Genomic DNA, 22,478 nt, shown 5'->3' on the forward strand with positions numbered 1-22,478 from the left:
TAGGCCTTTCCAACTAGATAGCATGTATTGTTTAGAAGCTAAATCATATTGGTAATCAAATGCAAACCAGCACAGCTGCTGTTCTGATTGGTCCTCTGTGCCTGGTGCTTTATGAGTTTCCAAATGGTCATTTCCCCATCCCAGGCTCAGCAGAGGCGTCGCTGCCCCTGGAGAAGGAGGAACAGGTCCGACTTCAGGCTCGGAAGCGGCTGGAAGAACAGCTGAAACAATACAGGGTGAAGCGGCAGCAGGAACGCGTGAGTCCCGCTCCCGAGCAAGCTAAGGGGGAGCGTTCGTGCAGCAGGCGTGGGCAGCCAGGCGCCAGGCTAGGGTCTGCGGCGCACTTCTCTGTGCTCCTCCAGGAAGGCCCTGTCTCTTATTGGTTCCGACCCTTCAGGGACTGTCTAGCAGGGCTCTGGTTCCCACCCTTCAGATTCCTGTTTGCTTGGGACAAGCACGTTTCACCTGCCGTTTGAGCAGGAGAGCAGAGGCAGCCAGCACGTGGGTGTCGCTGCTCTCCGTGTTGGAGCAGCCAGCCGGCCTGCACCTCCGAGCAGGACTGGATTACTTGCACCTCTTGGTGACGCCTTGGAAAACTTTAGAGACTCAACTAAAAATCGTGATAAATTTGTAAAAACATAACATTATTTAAATAAATAGGGATCATAAACTTCCTTTAAAAATACAAGTATTAAAAATCAATAGCTATCCTAGTAAGACCAATTATAATATTAGTGGGAAGAGATAATGTTTATAATAAAAGTGTTAACTGTCTGAGCCTCACATTGAAATGGCAGTAAAAGTGGCCAGAATCTGGGTGAACTCCCTGTAGCTCCCCCTGCAGGCAGTTGTGGATAAGTAGAGGGAACGACTCATACCTGCTAAGTAATGACAGATGTAAGGTAGTTCTAATGCAACAGGACTTGTTTTTATAACTTGAAGAAAAATTTTAAGTCTATCTAAAAGTATAAAAGTGGGAGAACAACCAGGAAAACATGGTAAAGGAAGTGTGATGAGGAAGGACTTGCTAATGGCTGTTTTTCATGGCAATCGAGCCCCGGAGGCGGCGGCGTGCTTGGGTGCTCCCTGGGCGTGGCGTGGGGACGGTGGGCTGCAGAGCGCAGCGGGCCGGGGCGGCGCGTGTGCCGGGAGTGCTGTGTGTCATCTATCTGTGCAGCCTTGGTGGGCAGCACGTCTTGACTGCTGTTGCCAGTTTCAAACATGCTTATTGTGCTTTTATTTCCTTCTCAGTCCAGCCAACCTGCAACTAAAATGAGACCTTTCAGCACACTGGATCCGGAACTCATGCTGAACCCAGAAACCTTACCAAGGGCCAGCGCCGTGGCTATGACAAAGGAATATTCCTTCCTCCGCACCAGCGTGCCTCGGGGGCCGAAGGTGGGCAGCTTAGGGCTCCTGGCACATCCTAAGGAGAAAAAAAGTTCCAAATCAAGCAAAATTCGGTCCCTGGCAGATTACAGAACTGAAGACTCAAACGCTGGGAATTCAGGTGGAAATGTTCTGGCCACAGACTCCAGCAGGGGCTCCCTGCAGCAGAACCGGAGCAGCTCGACGTCCGTGGTGTCTGAGGTCAGCCTGTGCCCCGAGGCCGACGACCTGGAGAGCTCGTCGCTGACTGGAGACAACACATCTGAGGCCGACGGGAACGAGAGCGACAGCTCCTCCTGCAGCGGCGTCTCCACCCGGGGGGTGCACCGCTTGCCGGTGAACCGCGCCGTCATGCGTGAGGCCTCCTACATGGTCAATGGCCAGGAGATTGCTGCCAGTTCCCTGGGCCAGTTCCCATCTATCGCAGATGTCCTCCAGGCTGCCGCAGCTGAACACCGAGACAGGGGCCCCGAGGTCAATGGGGAGACGCGGAGCCGGACAGACAGCATCTGCAGCAGGTGGGTGCCACGCAGGGCCCGCTCGCCAGGGCAGGGGCTGCAACACCGAACACCTCCCCAGTCCTTAACGTTTCATCAACACACACACGTTGCTTTGTAGAAATGGAACTAGAGCTACTCAGTCGTCCTTTGCAGTGCTACAACATTCTGTCTTCCAGCATCTCTGTAAGACCTGCCTCGAAAAGGCCGCAGGTGCTTACCTTGGCTCACTTTTCCACGTGCGGGTCCCCACCACGTGGGGCTGAGCATGGCCGACTGCAGCAGGGGTGTTTTCTGGCAGCTCTCCGTTGGGGTCTTATTTCCTTCCTTACTCTAAGCTTTTGGGGGAGAGCAGCAAGGATGTATGAGGTTTGGAAAGTGTGGGCACATGTAAAAGTGAGGTTCACTGGTGTTCTCATCGCCTGACCACACGTGCCTTTTCCTCTAGCGTGTCCATGGAAAGTTCTGTGGCTGAAACTCAGGATGAGATGTTGCAGGTTCTTAAAGAAAAAATGAGACTCGAAGGACAGCTGGAAGCCTTATCCCAGGAGGCCAGCCAGGTAAGAGGTGCCTAGTGGACATGTGTGCTGTGAGCTTCCTGGCCACTGGGTAGAGTTTCACTTGTCCTTACAAATAAGCTGTGGCAGCAGCCAGACCTCTGTGCCTGTGTCCTGTTGGCCTGGTTTGTCAGCTCAGAGGCGTGTGTGTAAGCTTCCCCCGGCATTTCCCACGTCCCTCCCGTCTCTGTCGGGGTTTGGCTTACAGAATTCGCTCACTCTGATGTCAGATGCCTGAGCCATGCTTAAGAGTCATACTGGTTCGGTGCACCTCACCTTTTTCTGGCGTGGTGAGATAGTCATTTTCCCCCCTTCTGGGGCAACATTCTTTTTACTGCAGCTTCTGCTTTTTCTTTCCTTTCTTTTATTTGAGGGGGTTTGGGGGAGTTCTGCTTTTTCTGATAAGAACTTTCCTTTATTTGGTTAGCATATTCCTAAAAAGTCATTTTCAACTCAGGAGCTCCCTGGCTGCCTTCTGGATGGGTGGGGCGCATGCCCTTCGCTCCCAGGGCCGTGCTCTGCTCTCCCTGGGGCGTCCCGAGGCCCTGCTTTCCTCTCTTGTGCTTTATCCTGTGGGCAGTGGTCCCTGGGGCCTGCCACCCAGCCCTGGACAGTGCCTCAAGCTGCCCACGGCCCCAGCTGGCCCTATAGGACCCCTGTGTAGAAGCCTCTCCCTGACGATTTAGTTCCCCAGAGCTGAACCCAGCTCTCTGTCTTTGAGGATCCCCCAGAGCTCCTGGTATTCTTTTTGAGTGTGGTGTTGGGGGTGCTTAGAAGATTTTTGTTTCCGGACAAATAGGCTGTTGGCGAGCCAAGGGGTGAGCAGGCGCTGCCAGCCCTTTGTGTGGAAACAGGCAGGCACGTGCCCCTGTCCCTGGTTGTCTGGACGGTGCGCCGCCTCTGGGGGAGCTTTCGTGTCAGATATCTGGATAGTTTCCTAGAAAGCCCACCTGTCCACACCTTTCTGGTTCACTGGGTGGTGTGGCAGCGTCCTTAATGCACTGAATTTCCTGACTGGGTTGCCTTCTGGCAATCTCTCCAGGCACTCAAGGAAAAGGCGGAGCTGCAGGCACAGCTGGCAGCCCTGAACACACGGCTGCAGGCCCAGGAGGAGCACAGCCACAGCAGCCGGCAGAAGCAGGACGCGCTCACTTCGGAGGTGGACACGCTGAAGCAGTCATGCTGGGACCTGGAGCGGGCGATGAGCGACCTGCAGAACACGCTGGAGGCCAAGAACGCCAGCCTGGCGTCCTCCCACCGCGACCTGCAGGTGGCCGAGGAGCAGTACCAGCGCCTCCTGGCAAAGGTGGAGGAGATGCAGAGCAGCATGCTCAGCAAGGACAGCACAGGTGCGTGTGCGACCTGGCGTCTGCAGGTCAGGCCGGGCGGTGGGGCGCATCTCAGGTGCGTGCTCTGGACACCGGTGTGATGTCACAGGAGTGTGCTGGGGGGTTGTGCTCCCTTCTGACTTGTACACGGGGCCCACTTTTCTGACGTGGAGGTTATTCCTGGCACATTTGTGCAGGTGCATCAGGGTGGCCTTGACCTCAGAAGCGGGCTCTGACCCTGAGTCAGTTGTCGGAGCCGCCTGCTTGTTCCGCAGATTTGCAACCCCTACGGAAGATATGTAGAACCAACACTCACGGTGTAGATGAGTAAACCTTCGTCGTTCCTACCTTCAGTTCATCTGTGGGTCTAGCTGGGTCCCTCTGGGAGTCCCCTGCAGAAGGACACGTGGAACAGCAGCATCCGGGGAGCCTGGGGGGGTGCCCCACACCCAGCCAGGTGCCAAGAAAACGGGCTGCCAGCTCAGGCCACCTCGGCATCGGCCGGGCCTCAGACCCTCCGGTGCAGGCTGCGCAGCTAAGCCTCTTCTGGCTGAGTGGCTATGGGGGCGCTGGGAGCGGCCTGCGGGGCTGCTCTCAGTGCGAGTCTTGGCCGTAAGGCTTGTGATGCTGGGTTTTAGGTCTGATGACATAAAAGAGAGTGACAGACTGCTGTCACAAAGGCTTTATCCCAAAACTAGAAAAAATACAGTGCAGCTGGGAGACAAAATGGTAGACTGTGTTCAGTTTCTTGAGCATTCTGTGTACCCAGTCCCTTAAGAAAATTACAAAGTCCAGAAAGTTCTGAACACAAAAATAATTTTATAATTTTGGGTTACAAGGCCTGACCTGACCAGAGCTCATCAGGCAACAGGAGGACCTACACTTACACGAGGCTCAATGACATGTTTTTTGCATTTTTGTGCTTTTTTGCGTGGTTTGCTGTATGAAAACAACCTGAAACACTATTGTGTTCCTAAATACAAGGAGGCTGCTGTGTCTTGTGGAGAAAACATTTATTAGTTGAGCTTCATTCCACAAGTTCTGGTGCTGATGAATCAGCCATGTAGGTGATGCTGGGTGTCGTAAACAGACGCACATGACACGGACGAGCTGACGTAGTGCTGAGACAGGAACCTAATTCTGTACCCCCAGGAGCCGTGGCTCAGCACCACACCTTTGAACGTCACTGCTGTGTGTGGTGGGAGTGGGCTGGGTCCCTGCCTGGATGTCTGAGTGGCGCTGCGGACTCCCTCTGAGGGATGGTCTCAGCGCTGTGCTTTCTTGCTTCCAGTGCACGACCTGCGACAGCAGATGACGGCCTTGCAGAGCCAGCTGCGGCAAGTGCAGCTGGAGCGCACGACGCTCACCAGCAGGCTGAAGGCGTCCCAGGCGGAAATCGCGTCTCTGCAGAGCGTTCGGCAGTGGTACCAGCAGCAGCTTGCCTTGGCCCAGGAGGCACGGGTCAGACTGCAGGGCGAGATGGCGCACATCCAGGTATGGCCCCAACAGTGCCGGGCAGCTCATGCTTCGTGTTCCACGTGAAGCAATTGCTTTTCTCCAAATTAGAAAGACTTCTGCTTCCTGGATTTCACAGATGCATTTTTTAAAAACCTGCTAACCAGTCATGTAGCTTGTACCTACCCTGTAGAGTAAGTGCCTTCATGACCTTCTGACACAGGGCGTCTCACAGCCTCTGCTTTAGCACATCTAACACTAAAATGCTCCTCTCTGGAACGTCCTGTGTCCCCAGTTCCGACCGCTAGGACTCATCATCAGGACTCAAAAACAGCTGAGTCTGCCTGGTCTCCGCCCTCCTGTGACTGGTTTGTGACATGCACAGGGCAGAGGTGCGCCTTCCTTTCCCAGCTGGAGCTTCTCCCTCTCAAGCTGCTGGATGGCCATCGATAGGCAGAGACTCTCGCCCTGGCGGCCTGGGGCGCGGGCTGGTCTGCACTTGTGCCTGAAATCTAGCAACTCTCCACCTTATGTTTTCTTTGCAGGTTGGACAGATGACCCAGACAGGCCTCCTGGAGCACCTGAAGCTGGAGAATGTGTCCCTGTCACAGCAGCTGACGGAGACCCAGCACAGATCCATCAAGGAGAAGGAGCGCATAGCCCTGCAGCTCCAGGGCATCGAGGTGAGGACCAGGCCATCCTGCGGTCTCGGCATGTTGCTGGGTGTTTGGTTTTGGGTTTTTTGTTTTTGGATTGGGCTTTTTTTGGACACTGGTTAAGGTTAAAATATACAAATACATACCTACACATAAACAATATTTTACATATACATTTGTATATCTTTTAAAATATCAAACAACCTGCAGTGGTTAGGTGTCGGGATTCAGTTCCTCACATCCTCTCACAGAATGGTCAGTGGTAGCTCCTCCCCCCTGACCCACGGGGGGCGTGGGTCCCGGCCCTCAGCCCAGTGGCAGGTGGTGCTGGGCGGAGAGTGGGCAGGGGAAGGGGTCTAGCGCAGTGCATGTCTGAGAGTGCTGTAGAGCCGGGCGGCAACAAGTGTTTTCGTGTCTGGGAGCACCCAGCCTTTGTTACTCTCCCATCCTGCAGCATGTGCAGGGTCAGGGTCGGGGTCGGGGTCGGGGTCAGGGCAGTGGCCCCACAGGTGGTCTCCAGGGCAGTGGGACGCTGCAGCTTGGCCCAAGACCCGGTACCTATTCTTTGTCAAGCTGTGAGACCGTGGATGACTTCTTGACCTTTCTGAGCCTTGTTCCCTTTTTAATAAAGTAGAGTCATAGTACCTACTTCTTAGGCTTGTTGGGAGAAGTGAAGCAGAGAAAAGGGCCTGTGGCATTTCGGGGGTGGAGCGTGGCAGTCTTGTCACTGGCCTTTGAGTCACACAGAAGGTCAGTGTCCAGCACCTGGTGTGGCCCCTCTCCCCCGCTTCTCTGCACGTGGCCTTTGTCCTCACAGGTGGTGTGGATGAGGGGAGAGTCACGTTGTGAAAACCGTGTTCTTCACAGGCTCTAGCCTCAAAGAACTGGAAGCTTCTAAGTTACAAGCTAACATTTTTATCCCTGTGAGACACACCTGGATGTTGGGTCTCATCTTCAAAGTCAGAATGTAAGGGCTCCCGTATTGTCCCACCACCCTGGTCTCTGGCTTTACCAAGTGGCATTGAGCTCGTCCTGTGACAGGGGATGTTCCCTGTGTCACGCCCCAGTGTCCTACCTCTGGGACACACTGCAGCGCTTTTTCATGTGACAGGCAGCATGAGGTGTCATTTGTCACTTTATCCCAGGTCCTTAGTTGTCTGCTTGCTTCTCCTTCCAGCCGGACCTGAGGGTCAGCATCGAGGAGGACCATGGGCAGAGAGCAGGCAAATGGCCTGTGTGCAGTGGGAGGTCACCAGCCTTCCACTCCGGTGGCCCTTGGCTCCTCCGTTCACAGGTCATAGGCGGACGGTGATGTGGACGAGGACCCTAACCAGTTGGAGGGTTTCCTGTCAATCTGCTGCGGCCTCCAGGTTATCCTGTTTTTAAAACACACTCTCTTCGGTTCCAGGCTGACATGTTGGACCAAGAAGCTGCCTTCGTGCAGATTCAAGAGGCGAAGACGATGGTGGAGGAGGACCTGCAGCGGAGGCTGGAGGAGTTTGAGGAGGAGAAGGAGCAGCTGCAGAGCATGGCGGCCTCAGCAGCAGCCCTGGAGCAGCAGCTGGAGCAGGCAAGGCTCTGCCGCAGCCCCACAGAGGCGCCCGGGCCGCACACGGCGGCCTCGCGTGACTGGCCTTGCCGTGTGCATTGGTGCTGGTCCACCTGCCAAATCCATTTCCGTGTCACGCCACCAGACCGGGCTGCTATCGCAGACCCGGCCGAGTGCTTGCTCCTGCAGGTGTTCTTGTACGCCGGACCGTCACGCACAGGACGCTGCCTGCACAGCGTCCATGCAGGTTATCTCAGACCTGAACAGGGCAGCAGTGTAAGTTCCGGAGTGGGCGGTCACACCGAGTCTGGTCCCTTTTACAGGTGAAGTTGACCCTGCACCAGCGAGACCAGCAGCTCCAGGCCTTGCAGCAGGAGCACCTGGACCTGCTAAAGCAGTTCACCTCGACCCAGGAGATGCTGCAGAGCCGGGAGCAGGCCCTTGGTGACCTGCAGGTGCGCTACGATGATCTGCAAGCGCGGCTGGAGGAGCTGCAAGGCGAAGCCACCTCCAAGGACGACACCATCCACTTCCTGCAGAAGGAGAAGATTGTCTTGGAGGTGGCCCTGCAGGCAGCCAGGAGCGGTGGGGAGGAGCTTGACAGAGGAGCCAGACGCTTGGAAGAAGGTGCTGAGGAGACGTCGGAAATTTTGGAGGAGCTGAGACAGGAATTAGCCGTCAAGTCCAGCCAGGTAATGACACTTGCCGTCATTTTGTACAAGTTGCAATCACGCACGTGAGTGTCGACACTGATGGTTCGGTGCTTTCTTGAAACGCCCTGTTTTACAAACGTGAAATGTGCCCAGGGCTGGGCCCAGGGCCTGGAGGTGGAAGGGCTCTCCTGCTGGTGGTGGGCGCCAGGCCTCTTCAGCTGCTGGGCGCGCAGAGGCTGAGAGCCAGGAAGCAGTCGTGTCTGGGATTTGAAAGTGACCTGCCAGTAAACACACTTTCTGTCCATGGACGATGTGGAACTCATACAGGGAAAGTTGTGTGGGACTTCCGTCTTTTCCCTCCTGTGTGCCTGCGCAGTGGGACCCACAGGACACGGATGTGGGACAGTCTGATGTCGGCAGGTGAGGCGGGCGGATGGTCTGAGTGTCTGGGTGTGTGGATGTGACCTGGCACCCACACCTGGGAGCTGTTACGCCAACAGCTAACACGACTGGATGGAGACAAATGTTAAAAATAAGGACAGAACAAGAAAGCTGCAGACTGTGCAGAACTAGAGTTGGAGTCAGGGAGTGCTTTTGTCTTCAGGTCCCACCATATAAGCAACAGGGCAAGAAAAAAAATCCATGGTATTTTCCTTTGGGGAAATAAAATCGGGGGAGGCTGTGTTTTCTCTGCAGACGATGACCAAGCTAAGTTACCTCCAAGAACAGATACAGAGGCAGCTTTTCAAACCAGCAGGGATGTCGTTATAGGAGTTGTGCAAATTCTTTGGGTAAATTTAAGTTTGATTTTACTGAATGTTAGTAAGGGGGACATCGGCTGATACTTGGAAAGCTCTGGAAGAGACAGTTGTTGGTACAAGGCACTATTGATCATGCTTCAGTTTTGCCTGTGTTATTAACCAAGTCACTGGTAGCGACACCTTGGATTAAAGTTATTATTTTAAAAATAGCGGACAGGAAGTGCGGTGACATTCCTGTCGCACTGGGAGCTGTTTTTCCTACGTTCACTCGGGAACCAAAGTGCTCGTGTGTCCCCGGTAGACACAGGGCCCCGGGAGCCGTCAGTAATGCCTGCGCATGCATGTCCCCCGTAGGTGGAGCACCTGCAGGAGGAGGCTGCCTCTCTGAAAAAGCAGACGCAGAAAATAAAGGAACAGTTTCTTCAACAAAAGGTAAAGCTGAGTTGTTGGTGTCCTTTATGTGAAACAAGTGTGTGAAAACAGTCTTCCAAGTGGTTTAATTACATCACTAGGACAAGTTGATCAAGACCAGGGTAGCATCTAGATGCCTTCAATTTTTAAAGGCACTTCCTTGATCCTGAAACATGCCCCTTACCCTCCCGTGTAAAGTCTCCAGAATCAGGTGGGTCCACAGTGGGGCTGGTGACCGATCAGGCAGACCATGCCCTGTGGTCACAGCAGAGAGTGTGCATCACCACCACACAGGCTGAGCTTCTGTTTATCACACGCTTGGAGAGCGACACTTGTGACCCAGCGTTGACAGAGGTCGTGGTGCACACGTGGTACACACTGGTTCGTGAAGCCCATCCATGTGGGGGCATGAGAGTGTTGCCAGCACAGGGTCTGAGGAGGGCTGGCCCCTGAGGGTGCGCCGAGTGGTGTGGGTGTTACTACCAGCCAGGGGCGCGGCTCGGAGAAGGGATTGCCACGCTCTCGGGAGGACGGGTGACGAAGGCGTAACGAAGGCTACCTGGCATAGTAGCTCCGTGCTTTGCCCAACGCGTTCAGGAGCAAAATGGTGGGTGTCTCAGTTGACAGTGTCCTTGGCTTGGTGAAGTGTTATCTTTAGCCCCAGACAAGCTATGAGCATTTTTTAAAATATTTTATTCATTTTTAGAGAAATGGGAAGGGAGGGAGAGAAACATCAATGTGCGAGAGAGACATCCATCGGTTGTCTCTCGCACACCCCCAACCAGGAACCCGGCCTGCAACCCAGGCCTGTGCTGACTGGGAACCCAGCCAGCGGCCTTTTGGTTTGTGGGGTGGTGCCCAGCCCACGGACCCTCGCCATGCAGAGTCTATGCGCATTTTTGTGTAAGCTGCCTGTCCCCGGGGGCCCCGGCCACACTGGCTGCAGCTCTGTCCTGCCAGGTGATGGTGGAGGCCTACCGACGGGACGCTGCCTCCAGAGACCAGCTCATCAGCGAGCTCAAGGCCACAAAGAAGAGGCTGGACACGGAGGTGAAGGAGCTGAGGCGAGAGCTGATCCAGCTCCAAGGGGACAAGAAGTCCGTGGAGGCGGAGCGGGCGCGCTTACAGAAGGAGGTCTCCCAGGCCCAGCAGCAGATGGCAGCTCTCGAAGGGCAACTGGAGTCAGTGCAGCGGGAGCGCGACGCGATGGAGACACACCTGCAGGTCTGCAGATGCGCTAACGCTGAAGGCTTGGCTGTCCGGGCTCTCTTGGGGGTGGGGCAGGGGGCGTTCAGCAGTGAGGGCCACAGGCCCCTGCAAGCAGGTGACGTTGATTTGCGTGCAGGAGAGTTGGCGCCACGCAGAGCCAGGGGTCAGCTGGGCCTGAGGGACGACAGGGAGCCCCAGGCTGCAGCAGCTGGTTCAGCCTCTGGGAGCGGGGGGCTGGTGAGGGTGTGGAGGGCCGCCGGCGTGGAGGGGCCCCCAAGCAGGTCTTGCGGTGGAAGACAGCCCAGGGCGCAGGCAGGAGCCTGGCGGAGATGGCGGTGCTGCGAGGGCCACGGTGCCTGAGAGGGTGGGGAGAGCGAGGCCTCCGCCCGGGGTCCTGTGGGGCTGAGGGGCGTTTCCTGAGATGAGAAACGCGGGGACACGGCGAACCAAGGCCTTGGGTGTGTGAGGGTTTTGAAGTCGCAGGAGAGGGCCAGGCAGGATGCAGGTTGGGCAGATGGGCTGGAGGCTGCAAACTAAGAGTTTTGGGGAGAGACGGCGTCAGAGCAGTGTGTGTGCGGGTGGAGCTGCGGGAGCGGGGCACTCGGTGTGGCCACGTCCTGGGTGTGCTCAGGGCAGCAGGCGGAGCCGGGAGGAGGCCGAGGCTCTTGAACCAGTTTGCCGTCCCTCCCACAGGGGCTGGGGAGCCCGGGTGAAGGGGTTGTTCCTGGTGTTCCTTCCGTCACTGTGACACGGGCAACTGGGATGCCTGGCCTCTCTGACATGGTCCGTTATAAAAGGGCAGAGTTCTCTGTCAGGACCTTCAAACCCCATGTGCTCAAGGCTGCCCTGAAATGGGACCTCGTGCCTGGGGTGCATCCAGAATTGGGTTGCTATGCAGGTGTGGCTTTGCTCTCACTGGCTTCTCCCTCCTGTGAAGTCTCTGCAGTTTGAGAAGCAGCAGGTGGCTGCACTGACGGAAGCCAACGAGGTGCTCAAGTCACAGATTGAAGAACTGCGGCAGGGAGCCGCCAGGTGAGCCTGGGCCTCACCCTCCCTGTTTGTATTTCTGTTTTTGAGTTTTGTGTGCTCTGCTTGGTGGACACCAGCCCCCCACACACCGCCCCAGCACACCGCGCACGTAGGCTCTGCTCGTGTCAGCCCATGATGTACTCGTGACCCCATGGTCGGGTTCATCGCTCTGTTGTTTTGGAGGAGCTGGGTGGGTTTGAACAGAGTGCTGGGCGCTGTGGGGCTGCAGATACCTGTCACGTCCAGGGGTCTTGGATCTGGGGATGCAGGATCAGGAGAGATGGGGCTGGGGACAGATACGGGGGATTTAAGCCTGTCCCCTCCACCACACCCCAGGGCGATCACCGAACAGAAGCAGAGGGTGACGCGTCTGGGCTCGGACCTGAGCAGCGCTCAGAAGGAGATGAAGAGCAAGCACAAGGCCTACGAGAGCGCTGTGAGCATCCTCAGCCGCCGCCTGCAGGAGGCCCTCACGGCCAAGGAGGCGGCCGAGGCCGAGCTGAGCCAGCTGAGAGCCCAGGCGGCTGGCGGCCCCAGTGACCTCACGCTGCACGTGCGTACCACATCTGCTCCGGCCGTCATGGGTTCCCAGGGTGGGGATGTGAAGGGACACGAGCATTTCCCCGGAAAGCCTCGCAGAAACCCCGGAGGGGCGGAGGGCAGCAGCAGCAGTTCGCTAAAGTCCGACATGGTGTCGACGTGGCCAGAGACGGGAGCTGCACTCAGGTCCTCTCACTCGGTCCCTGTGAACCTGTGGGGCGTGCGGGGTCGGCTCAGGCACTGGACACCCGGTCTTCAGGCAGGGCCCACGGTGCACTTGCCGCGTTGGCTCCTTCGTGCCCCTGCGGTGTCTGGGGGGATTTCTGTGAGCAGTGTTGGGGGGCTTGTGAGGGTTTAGGTGTGTGGGGGACAGTCAAGAAAATCTTTTTTTTTTTTTTTTTAATTTATTTTTTCAAATAAGAAAATCTTTTCAGAGTAGTGGGCATTTGAGTGGCCCTGAACAACCAAGGGGTGGACAGGTTGGCATCGCCACAGAGGAAGGGCCTGCGTGGCGTGAAGGGGTCAGGCCATGTATCACGCTGACAGACGGCTCGGGGGGCGGGCCTGTGGCTGTCTTGCTGAGGGACAGTGATGACAGGAGAAGCTGCGATGGGGAGAGTGGGGAGTGGGGCACTCGGGCCCCCTGGTGTGAGCCAGCCTCCAGGTGCAGGCGGGGCAGGCGGCTCTGCTGGGGCGAGGCCTCGTCCTGGAGGAATCAGAAGGGGGTCCGTGTCAAGAGCCCAGAGCCTTCGGCTTGCAGATGGCTCTTACGGTCCAGGTGGGCTGGATCCTGAGCAGCGCGGAGGACAGCAGCAGGCGGGAGCCCCCTCTGCGGATGGGTGGGGGCGCCTGAGTTCATACGTGAAGGCTCCCAGGCTCGCTTGGGACCCCTGCCAGCTTTGGTTCCGACTCTTTCACGTTTGCTACTCCGTAAAGTTCTGTCTGAGTAAATTAATTCACATTTCATTTGTTACTCTCCAATTTGAGTTACTTCACTTAACGTTTAGTAATTGTATTCTCACATGAAGTTTGTTTCTGTCGCCTTTGTTTATCATAGCATGATTTTTTTTTGCCAAGTTAAATACTCCTCATCTGCTTACTCTGTAAAATAATCAAAACAGAATTTATTCAATTACAGTTTCCCTTCCACTGTAAAACATTTCTGTTTTTTTAATCCCTCAGCTTATGTGGTAGGTGGGAGGGTGTAAAGCCTGGAGACTTTGCCCTCTGCTTGCTGCACGAGCTCAGCTTGAGCTCACCTGAGAGCCACACACAGAAGGTGGGCTGTGGGCAGGTCACACACCTTCCTGAGTCTGAGTAAATAGGCCCCTCATTGGGAGGCTCACTGAAGAGACAGGTGTGAAGATCTCAGAACAGCCCTGTGCCCTAGCAGCAGCAAGAGTGTGTGTGCACGCAGTGGTTAGTTAGGTCCTGCTGTTGATGCTGTTGATGTGGTCAGCAGCCTCTTGGGTCAGGCAATGCAGGGCTACACAGGACGGAGGTCAGCACCAGCCATGGCCATATTGAAGCCTGTGACTCTGTCTATTTTCCTGTCCTGCTGTTAGGAGAGAATCCAGGCCCTGGAGTTGGAGCTGCAGACTGTGGGCCACAGCAAGGTGATGCTGGAGAAGGAGCTGCAGGAGGTCATCGCACTGACCAGCCAGGAACTGGAGGAGTACCGGGAGAAGGTGCTGGAGCTGGAGGACGAGGTAGGTGAGCTCGTGGCCGTGCTCCCGTGCGGCTCTAGAGCAGAGAGAAGGGGCCCAGGAGCATCAGCCTGGCTGGCCTGGGTGCCCGACCTGACTGCTCTGCTCTCCACACCCATCTGACCACTTCTCTGGATCTTTGACCACCCAAGTATAGGCTGCGCCCCTCCCCCTGAAACACACGGTAACACCAGCCCCTAGCAGGGACATGTCCACTGCCTCCCGTGTGATGGGCATCAGGAGCCTTGTGGTAGCTGTGTTCCTCCTTGCAACATTCTCGTTGTCAATTCCAAGAAGCACAGCTCAGACGGGCTGGACCTTGAAGGCTCATAGGGGAATGACTGTCAGGCCCTGGGTGTCTGTAGCTGCGTTTTATGTTGGCTGTTCTGTTCCCAGTGGGTGAGGGCTCTGCCGACCAGAACACGTGACTGTATAACGTCACTCGGACTTGTTTCAGCTTCAGGAATCCAGGGGCTTTAGGAGAAAGATAAAGCACCTCGAGGAGTCAAACAAGAAGTTAGCTCTGGAGTTGGAGCACGAGCGAGGGAAGCTCACGGGCCTCGGCCAGTCGAGCGCGGCTTTACGAGAGCACAACAGCGTGTTGGAGACAGCGCTGGCCAAGAGGGAGGCCGACCTCGTGGAGCTGAACCTCCAGGTATCAGGCTCAGTCATCGCAGCTCCTCCAGGAAGAGCACGGCACCCACCGCACATGTGCCCAGGGGCCTAGAACCAGCCCACCACTTAGTCCCGGGAGGGCTTGGAGTGGGCAGCTCGTGCTGGACTGGGGCAGTTGCTTGTCTGTAAGGGACTAACCCCAGCAGGGGTCTGGCTCCAGACCATGCTCTCGGCTCAGGCTCCAAAGCTTCTGGGGTCGGGGAGAGCTGGGTATTTAAGGGATGTCCTCCTATGGCTCTCAACGGCCTTGGGTTTTCCAGCCATCAGAGACCTCACAGATTTCTGTTTGGCTCTGGTCCCCCATGTGACACCAATTGCGGTGGCCCATGCTTTGTCCCAGGCTCTGTAGGCTGTGACATTGGGGTCCTTCCTGACTGATCTCCTTGGTGCTGCGCTGCAGGTTCAGGCCATCATGCAGCGCAAGCAGGAGGAGGACCGCCAGATGAGGCACCTGGTGCAGACCTTACAAGCCGCCCTGGAGAGAGAGAAGCTGGAAGTGCACAGCCTCAGGGAACAGGTGTGTGGCTGGCGTCTGACCATGTCCGCAGCACAGCCGCATGCGGCCTTTGTGGGGCACGTTTTCAGTGTCTAAAACTGGGCACGGGCCCCTGACACAGCCATTTCCTCCGGGAACTTAATGTACAAGTACCTTTACGGACAGGTCCCAAGCACAGAGGTGGCATCGTGGCCTGGGTGACGGGGTCTGCAGAGCCCTGGTGCCCCTCCAGATAGGCGAGGGCAGAGGGGACACTGCACCTGCCGTGACTTCAGCTGAGGCCAGTGTGCTGCTTCCAGGTGGCTGCAGCCAAAGCAGAAGCAGGGCATAACCGCCGCCACTTCAAGGCCGCCACCTTGGAGCTGAGTGAGGTGAAGAAGGAACTGCAGGCCAAGGAGCTTCTGGTGCAGACACTGCAGGCAGAGGCTGAGCGTCTCCAGTGAGTGTCCTTGGGCGGAGGGCCGGCCACCACAGGGTCCCCACCAGGACTCTGTCCCACGTTGAGTTAGCACATTGCACACTCGGAGGTCACCATGTGAGCAGGCCTGGAAAGCAGATGTCTGATCTGTCTCAAGATGTCTGTGCTTAACCCCCACATTACAGTCACCATGCTGCTGTCCCCTCTGTGCCTCCACCCGCCCCTCCCTCCAGCCCTTCATTGAGGACAGAGCTTTTGGTGTGGGGGACGGGCCCCAACGGCTGTGCCCGCCTCTGAGACTCACTGTCAGCTCCAGCAAGGGCAGCCTCAAGTCACATGGGTTCAGGTCTCTGATACTGCCCCTCCTTCCATAATCTCAGGGGGCTGTGAGGCTCAGTCAAGACAGTGCATCAACCACCCCTAGACAGTCCCCACCCAGAGTGAGCAGCACATGGGCTCCCCCAGGACGGGTCACACAGAGCCGACGTGTTTGGGCTGAGGGGTAAGGTGGGCAGCACTCTGTCATTGCATCTGTCATGTTCTCCGTGCCAGGCTTCAGGAAGGGACACATGCCCAGGAAGTCGCACAGTTCCAGGCAGAGCTGGCAGAGGCGCGGACGCAGCTGCAGCTGTTGCAGAAGCAGCTGGATGAGCAGCTGAGCAGCCAGCCAGCAGGAAACCAGGAGGTAGGCGGGGGTGTGGCTCTGCCTCATGGTGACAGGACCTGCAGAGCTGGACTCTGCTGCTTCCCTGCCTGGTGGTACAGGGACAGTCATGTGTCCTAAGCGTGGCACTACACAAGACACAGAGATAAAGCACTTCTTGTTTAAGAAAGCCACTCTGAAATTCTTTTGCTCGTATGACTTTTTCCCTCCTGTAGATGGAAAACCTCAAGTGGGAGGTGGATCAGAAGGAGAGAGAAATCCAGTCCCTGAAGCAGCAGCTGGACCTGACTGAGCAGCAGAGCAGGCGGGAGCTGGACGGGGCTGAGCGGTCTCTGCAGGTACTGGGAGCACAGCCCGGGGTTGTTGGGCAGACTCCACCTCAGATAGCCACGGCACAGGCCGTCACTCCTGCCGCCGCTTCGGCGGTGACAGTGGGCCACGGGCCACGTCACCCCATCTCACGGGGATGTCCGGGTCATGCAGCGGGCAGAGATCGAGGACCCCAGAGCCTGGTGCTGTGCCCGGGCTGTGCTGGGGATGTAGCAATGCGTGACACAAAGACGCCCACAGGACAGTGTCCGGGGCAGTCCTGATCGCCGAGGGGGTTGGGAGCGTGACTTGTCTGTCGCTGCTCGACTGGCCACCAGAACTGACTTTCAGGCTCAGGAGCTGAGCGTGAAATTCGCACCGGGGACTCGGGCTCGTTGTGGGTGTGGTCATGGCAGCATCAACGGGGTGAGGGCACCACAGACTCATCTCCAGGAGGAACTGCAGCCGGGTGGGGGCTCCTGCAACAGCGCCTTGCTGCGTGGTCCCCTTAGACGCGCAACACGCAGGCAGACGTCTTGGGAGTGCATTTCAGACCCAGCTGTGAAAACTCTGCCGACTTGACTTCCCTTAGAACATCAAGTCTGAGCTGGAGATGGTGCAGGGAGACCTGTCCATGACCCAAAAGGACAAGTTCATGCTCCAGGCCAAAGTGTCGGAGCTGAAGAACAACATGAAAACTCTGCTGCAGCAGAACCAGCAGCTCAAGCTGGACCTGCGACGGGGTGCGGCCAAGATGGTAAGCAGGCCGTGGTGTCAGGCACGGGAACTGCAGGCTTGTGGAGGGGGCTGGGGGGGTCTCAGACGTAAAGTTGTATTCGACGCACATTCAGCAGCCCATGTGAAAATGTGGTGGAGAATTCTGCTTGGGCACCGGACCAAGTATTTATTTTGGTGCCTTTTCCAACAAAATGTTTGCTGCTTTTTATGATTTCGGGTACCATTTGTTGCCTGGGCTTTATAAACCAAATGAGGTCATGGTTCGCTGTGTTGACAAGATCCCTAGCCCCTCAGTGAGCGCGGCTGGGATGCAGCTGGGGCGCCGAAACCCCGGGACCCTGAGGCTGTGGTCACAGGCCCCTCTCAGATTGTCCGCGTGCCTACTGTTTGTCTCTTCTCGGCATATACTCCTGCTTTCCTGGTCAGAGAAGTAGCACAAATTCAGGGTTTTATTTAGCATCATTTGTCTATTTGTGCAGAAAGTTTGAAGTCTAGAAAGGGGAGTCATCTGAGTTGGAAAATTGACTTAATTTCTTAGGGAAACTCAGAGTCAGGGATGTGTTCTCTCATGGAAAGTCCTGCACGGGAGCTGGTGTTTAGGGCTCAGCTCTGTCCTGAGGAGCCAGGACCGTGTGTGTTCTGTTGTGAGCAGCAGGAAGGTTTTTCTCTGGCCAGCACTTGAGCTCCTGCAGCTGCCAGCTCAGTGGGTGCAGAGGACCCGATGTGCCTTCCCAGGGCCGTGTGAAGCGGAGACCACAGGGTGGGTGGTGGAGAGCTAACTATGTGCTATTACAAACAGAGAAAGGAACGGAGAGGCGAGGCCAGCCCTTCCAGCCCTGTGACGCCAGTGAAGATCCCCGACTGCCCGGTCCCGGCCGCGCTGCTGGAGGAGCTGCTGAGGCCCCCGCCCGCCGTGAGCAAGGAGCCCTTGAGGAACCTCAACAGCTGTCTCCAGCAACTGAAGTAAGAGGGGCTCTGTCTTGTGTTGCTTAGTCTCTGAGTCACCTGTTGAACTTGGCAGGGCCCCTGTTGCAGCACTGAATGCCCAGCCAGGGCTGGGCAGCTCTCTGTTAAGTGGGATCACTTTGTAAGGTGAGAGTTGCTTGCAGCTAAATGACCCTGAGAAGCCCTGTCACCAGGTCCTGAGCTCTTAAACTCCATTGGCTGAGGCTGTTGTTCAGAGGGTGTCGCCATGTGGGGACATGATTTATAGACCTTGTAAGGGAAGCCACTTATGAGTCCCTTGGCTCTGTCTTCCTTATGTCCCCAAACAGAAGATTGTGTGTGTGTGGAGCCTTGTGGCCTGTTGACCTCCACATGGCACCAAGAACAATGTCAAGAGTCCCTTAAGTTCTGTGCCTCGCGCGCCGCCCCCCGTCCCCAATCACCTTGCTGGTGCAAATAGAGAGGCTCCTTTGGTCCCTGAAGGCGCCAGACGTGTGAGTGAATGACCGTCCAGTTAAAGCCTGTTACGCTTCACGTCCATCTTGGGGAAGCGATGGCATCTGTCCTGGCTCGTCTCTGACTGGCCTTCCCACCTTTGCTCCCTGTGTTCCCAGGCAGGAGATGGACAGCCTACAGCGCCAGATGGAGGCACACGCTGTCACTGTTCATGAGTCGCTGTCCTCGTGGACTCCAGGGGACCCCGCCACCAGCCCTGCTTCCCCAGGCACCCATGCCAACCCCGGAGGAGACACAGAGCCACCTGATCCCAGCAGGGCATCCAGAGAGGGGCTGGGAATGGCAACCCCCAAGCATCCCCACCCTGAGTGTGTGTAACTGCCCGGATAGTCCCTCTCAAGGTTACGTATATGACTAAGCTCTGTTTCTTTTACCAATGGAATTTAAGTTGTGTGTTTGCCTTTATAAGGGGCAAAATAACAAGAGCCACCTGCAGACCACAACCACCTTCCCCACAAAGTGACCAAACCTTAAAATCCTGGGTGAGCTTTTGGTGACGGTGTTGGAAGGTCTCTGAGGGTCACTTGCAGGAGACAAAACCTCACAAGTGACCTAGACGCGGCTTTGCAGCCACTGGTCCTGGGGAACCTGGTCGTGGGTCTACTTCCTCACTCCCCGTGGGACCCAGTACAAGTTCACCTCCTGCGGAAGTGAAACTTTATTTGCACCTTCGGTTTTTATTTTATTTTCATAGCCATCCCACCATAGGACATGTATGTAAATACTGAGAATCATAATCTAATCTTTAAAAAGTATGTCCTCAAATTATTTAAAAAGACCTAAATTGTCTGCTTTTTGATGATTGCCTTTTGAAAATCTGCTGTTAGGAAATAATGTACATGTAGGATTAAGGGATGTCAGTCAGAAAATTATATTTTAAGAAACAATTATTTTATTTACCTTTAAAACCAAATATTCTTAGACAAAGAGCATTCTGGTTTTTGTTTCACTTTGAGTGTCTTTTCCTTGTCATAAGTGCACAATGTCCACCTGTCCTGATTCTGCTTGACCTCACCCTGACCATCCCCCAGGGAGGCCCTGTGGTCACCAGGGGCGCCCAAAAGGATGCCACAGTCCCCACGTGTGGGCCTGACGTGTGAGGTCAAGGCACAGGCCGGGGGATAGGTGGGGCTCCAACCCAGATAACAGCTTCTCCAGGCTGCACCTTCTGTGCTCTGGGTGGCAGTATGCACCGAGACCTGTGGTCACTGGAGACATCAGAGACATGTGGGACTTGGTGGTGACCGCTATCAGGAAGTCCAAGATTCTTTAATGTCTCATCTGGAGCACAGTGAAGTTTCTGGAAGAGGCAGGTTGCCCCAAGGGAAAAAGGTGGTGAGGTCCCCACGCTCTCTCAAGTTGGAAAATCTGTCTGAAACCGGGCACCATGAGTATGTGAAGTTTGCCTGCACCTGTGGTTCTACCTGAGGCACTTACACCCAGAAGAAACTGACTGGTTATGGGACTTGAGAGCTGTAAACTTGTCCCCAAGTTTGCTAGGAAAACCTAAAATATTTATTTTAACAAGTTAGATCTGCTGCTCTGAAGGTGAAATGATGTGTTCAGACCCAGCATCACGCGAGCCTTGTGTGACTTGTGTCTCATTTGTGGAGAAGAGGCTGTTTTTAAGCTGTGTTCTCTTACGCTGTCAGAAGGTTCATTGATAAAGTAGTGTTAACACAAAGATGTTGTTTAAAAAAGGTTCCCTAGCAAGTATTGGGACTTCTAAAAAACGTGTCTCATTTGTACAGGGTCAATCTTGAATACTTGAAAACTCATCATAAATGTATTCTACTTTGCATAATAGTTGGAAATCATCTTTGAAAAAAATTGTTTTTCTACCATTGGAAGAGAAAGATGATAATTTATGTTATTTTGGCTGCATTACCCTTGTTTTAATTTTAAAACCAAGAAATGGCCCTCAGCTCCAGATGCCACGGAAGGCCCGCCAGTCGTCATTGCGTCCTTTCTCTTAGGAAACATTAATTCTGAGTGTGTCCGGCAAGGGGAGGCCAGTCTGTCCTCAACCCCTTCCTTGGTCTGGCCACCCTCCACATGCACGTGTGCACACGCGTTCTCGGGCTGCTTGTCCTTGCTCTGTGCCACCTTCGTCTTCAGTTCCCATACTTCAGTCCAGCCAGCGCCCGGCTGGCTTTGGGCTGGAATTCAGGAGCTCACGTGATGTTTCCTGCGGGCTCCTGCTTTCTTATCTCCACGGGACTCTACTGTCACTTCTACCTCCCAACGAGTGAAACATTCTTCTGTGTGGGAACAAGTGGGAATTAGGAATTGACTCGTGAAAACCAGCAGTCGCATCCAGAGTATCTGTAACGACAAGCTCCCCACTGCACTGGATTGGTGTGTCTTTTTCATCCTGTGTGTGAACACGCCGTCACACCCTCACTCAGAGGATGCTGGCTTGGACACCTCATGATGTCATTACTTGCTTTTCTTAAGTTGCAAAAAAATACTTACTGCAATGAGATTATCATTCATTTCTCCACAATATGTATCAGGTCGATGCCACAGATCTGACAGGTTTTGTCCTACAGGGTGGGGCGAAAGGAGGTTTATAGTTGTTCGTGTGGAAAATCATACACGGCCGCCGGCACGGGGGTCAACTTGCTTCCGGCACTCAGAGCTGCAGGCCTGCCCTGCCCTGCGCTGTGTCTGGCGGGGAACGGGCTCCAGGTCCCAGGGGCCGGGCGCCGGTGGCCTCACCGGGCCCCTCGCCGCGTAGGCCTTTCCTGGTCTAGGGTTACTGCAGAGTCACCGCGACATACATTTCTACTTCATGTGTATTTTTTTAACAAAAATTAAATGTGTAAATATTTCTGGCAGCAAGAGGGACCAGCGTGTCTGAAATGTCCCTTCTTGAGGGACCCCCGCAACGTGGACAGTGCAGTGACACGCGGGACCCTCAGCCTTATTCACACACGTCCAGTGACCACGTCCCAGGCGAATCCCGTGTGTGGTGGTCTCAGGTTATAACAGGGTCCTCGGGGAATGCTGGAGAGTCTAGAAAGCGCGGAGGTCCTAAGTTATTTATTTCGTTAGAAATTTCCTCATAAAAGGGAGTCCTCAGGTTGGGGCTGTTCAGGAGAAAGCTGTCACCATGCACAACAAATTGTAACTTTAAAAAGCATGTTGATTTTTTTTTTTTTTATAAATTTAAGCGTGCTTGGGAATTCCTTAAAATTTGTGCAATAAACTATTTTTTGTTAAAGATTTTCAAATTTCATTGGGTTCATATGTGGTCATATTTGGGCGTGACTTTTATCTCATGTTATTACGCAGTCTGTTCCCATACTTGAAAGAATTTACTGTTTTGCCCCAGTTTCAGACGGGCCGTGAAATCCAGCTCTGGCGGCGTGGCAACAGCGCCACAGCCGCTCTGACCCGTGGTGGCCCTTCCGGTCCCCACGTCGCTGCTGCCACGTGCAGTCGGTGCCAGGAGGGGCGTCCGCACAAGCGGGAAGGTTTCGAGCGAGCGAGAGGCGGCGGCGCCGCTCCCACGCCGCACGCGTGTCCGTACACGGGGGCCCTGCAGTCGCTCGCGCTGACGGCAGCGGGACTGAGTCTCAGTTCCGCGGCCCCGGCTTCACCCTTTCCATGCTCACTCCTGGGGAGGAGAGCGGCCCAGACGGGAGTCGGGGGCAGCGCGCCGCTCTCCCGCTTCCGGGGGAGCCCGCCGCACCCGCGTCGGGAGGCCCACCGGCTCGGGCTAAGAGAGCGACGGGCACGGCTGCACCGCCACAGGAAACGTTCTCCCGAAAACGCGCTGCCGCCGGGGGCCTCCGGCCTCCTGCGCGGGAGGTGGACCTGCCGACAAAGCCGAGGAAACAGCGCCGTCCAGGAGCGCAGCACCAGGGAGACCGGAGCCGCCCTCCGCCGCGAGCCGCCGAGACACGCCCCCTGACCGCGCCCGCCTCAGGGCCCCGCGTTTCGGGCTGCCCGCGTCGTGCCTAACGGCGTGC

General features: G+C 55.7%; 1 protein-coding gene across 3 annotated transcripts in view; it reads left to right on the forward strand.

Annotated features, from left to right (window-relative positions):
- Positions 1-21,694, forward strand: part of GOLGA3 (golgin A3) — a 31,491-nt gene extending 9,797 nt beyond the window's left edge. For all 3 annotated transcript variants that reach the window (XM_054594185.1, XM_054594186.1, XM_054594187.1), the window contains 21 exons: positions 145-257; positions 1,252-1,907; positions 2,335-2,446; positions 3,486-3,792; positions 5,063-5,265; positions 5,772-5,909; positions 7,291-7,452; positions 7,755-8,123; positions 9,200-9,277; positions 10,217-10,480; positions 11,403-11,497; positions 11,831-12,047; positions 13,600-13,743; positions 14,198-14,395; positions 14,816-14,932; positions 15,211-15,350; positions 15,882-16,014; positions 16,209-16,331; positions 16,895-17,059; positions 17,840-18,003; positions 18,600-21,694. In XM_054594185.1, the coding sequence (XP_054450160.1) occupies positions 145-257; positions 1,252-1,907; positions 2,335-2,446; positions 3,486-3,792; positions 5,063-5,265; positions 5,772-5,909; positions 7,291-7,452; positions 7,755-8,123; positions 9,200-9,277; positions 10,217-10,480; positions 11,403-11,497; positions 11,831-12,047; positions 13,600-13,743; positions 14,198-14,395; positions 14,816-14,932; positions 15,211-15,350; positions 15,882-16,014; positions 16,209-16,331; positions 16,895-17,059; positions 17,840-18,003; positions 18,600-18,819 (4,118 nt within the window). In that variant the 3' untranslated portion in view covers positions 18,820-21,694. The remainder of the gene's footprint in view (positions 1-144; positions 258-1,251; positions 1,908-2,334; positions 2,447-3,485; positions 3,793-5,062; positions 5,266-5,771; positions 5,910-7,290; positions 7,453-7,754; positions 8,124-9,199; positions 9,278-10,216; positions 10,481-11,402; positions 11,498-11,830; positions 12,048-13,599; positions 13,744-14,197; positions 14,396-14,815; positions 14,933-15,210; positions 15,351-15,881; positions 16,015-16,208; positions 16,332-16,894; positions 17,060-17,839; positions 18,004-18,599) is intronic.
- Positions 21,695-22,478: the final 784 nt, after the last annotated feature.

Source organism: Pteronotus mesoamericanus, unplaced genomic scaffold (genome assembly GCF_021234165.1).
Source record: "Pteronotus mesoamericanus isolate MK-2021 breed Mesoamerican mustached bat unplaced genomic scaffold, CSHL_Meso_final scaffold_507, whole genome shotgun sequence".
NCBI classification, from domain to species: domain Eukaryota; kingdom Metazoa; phylum Chordata; class Mammalia; order Chiroptera; family Mormoopidae; genus Pteronotus; species Pteronotus mesoamericanus.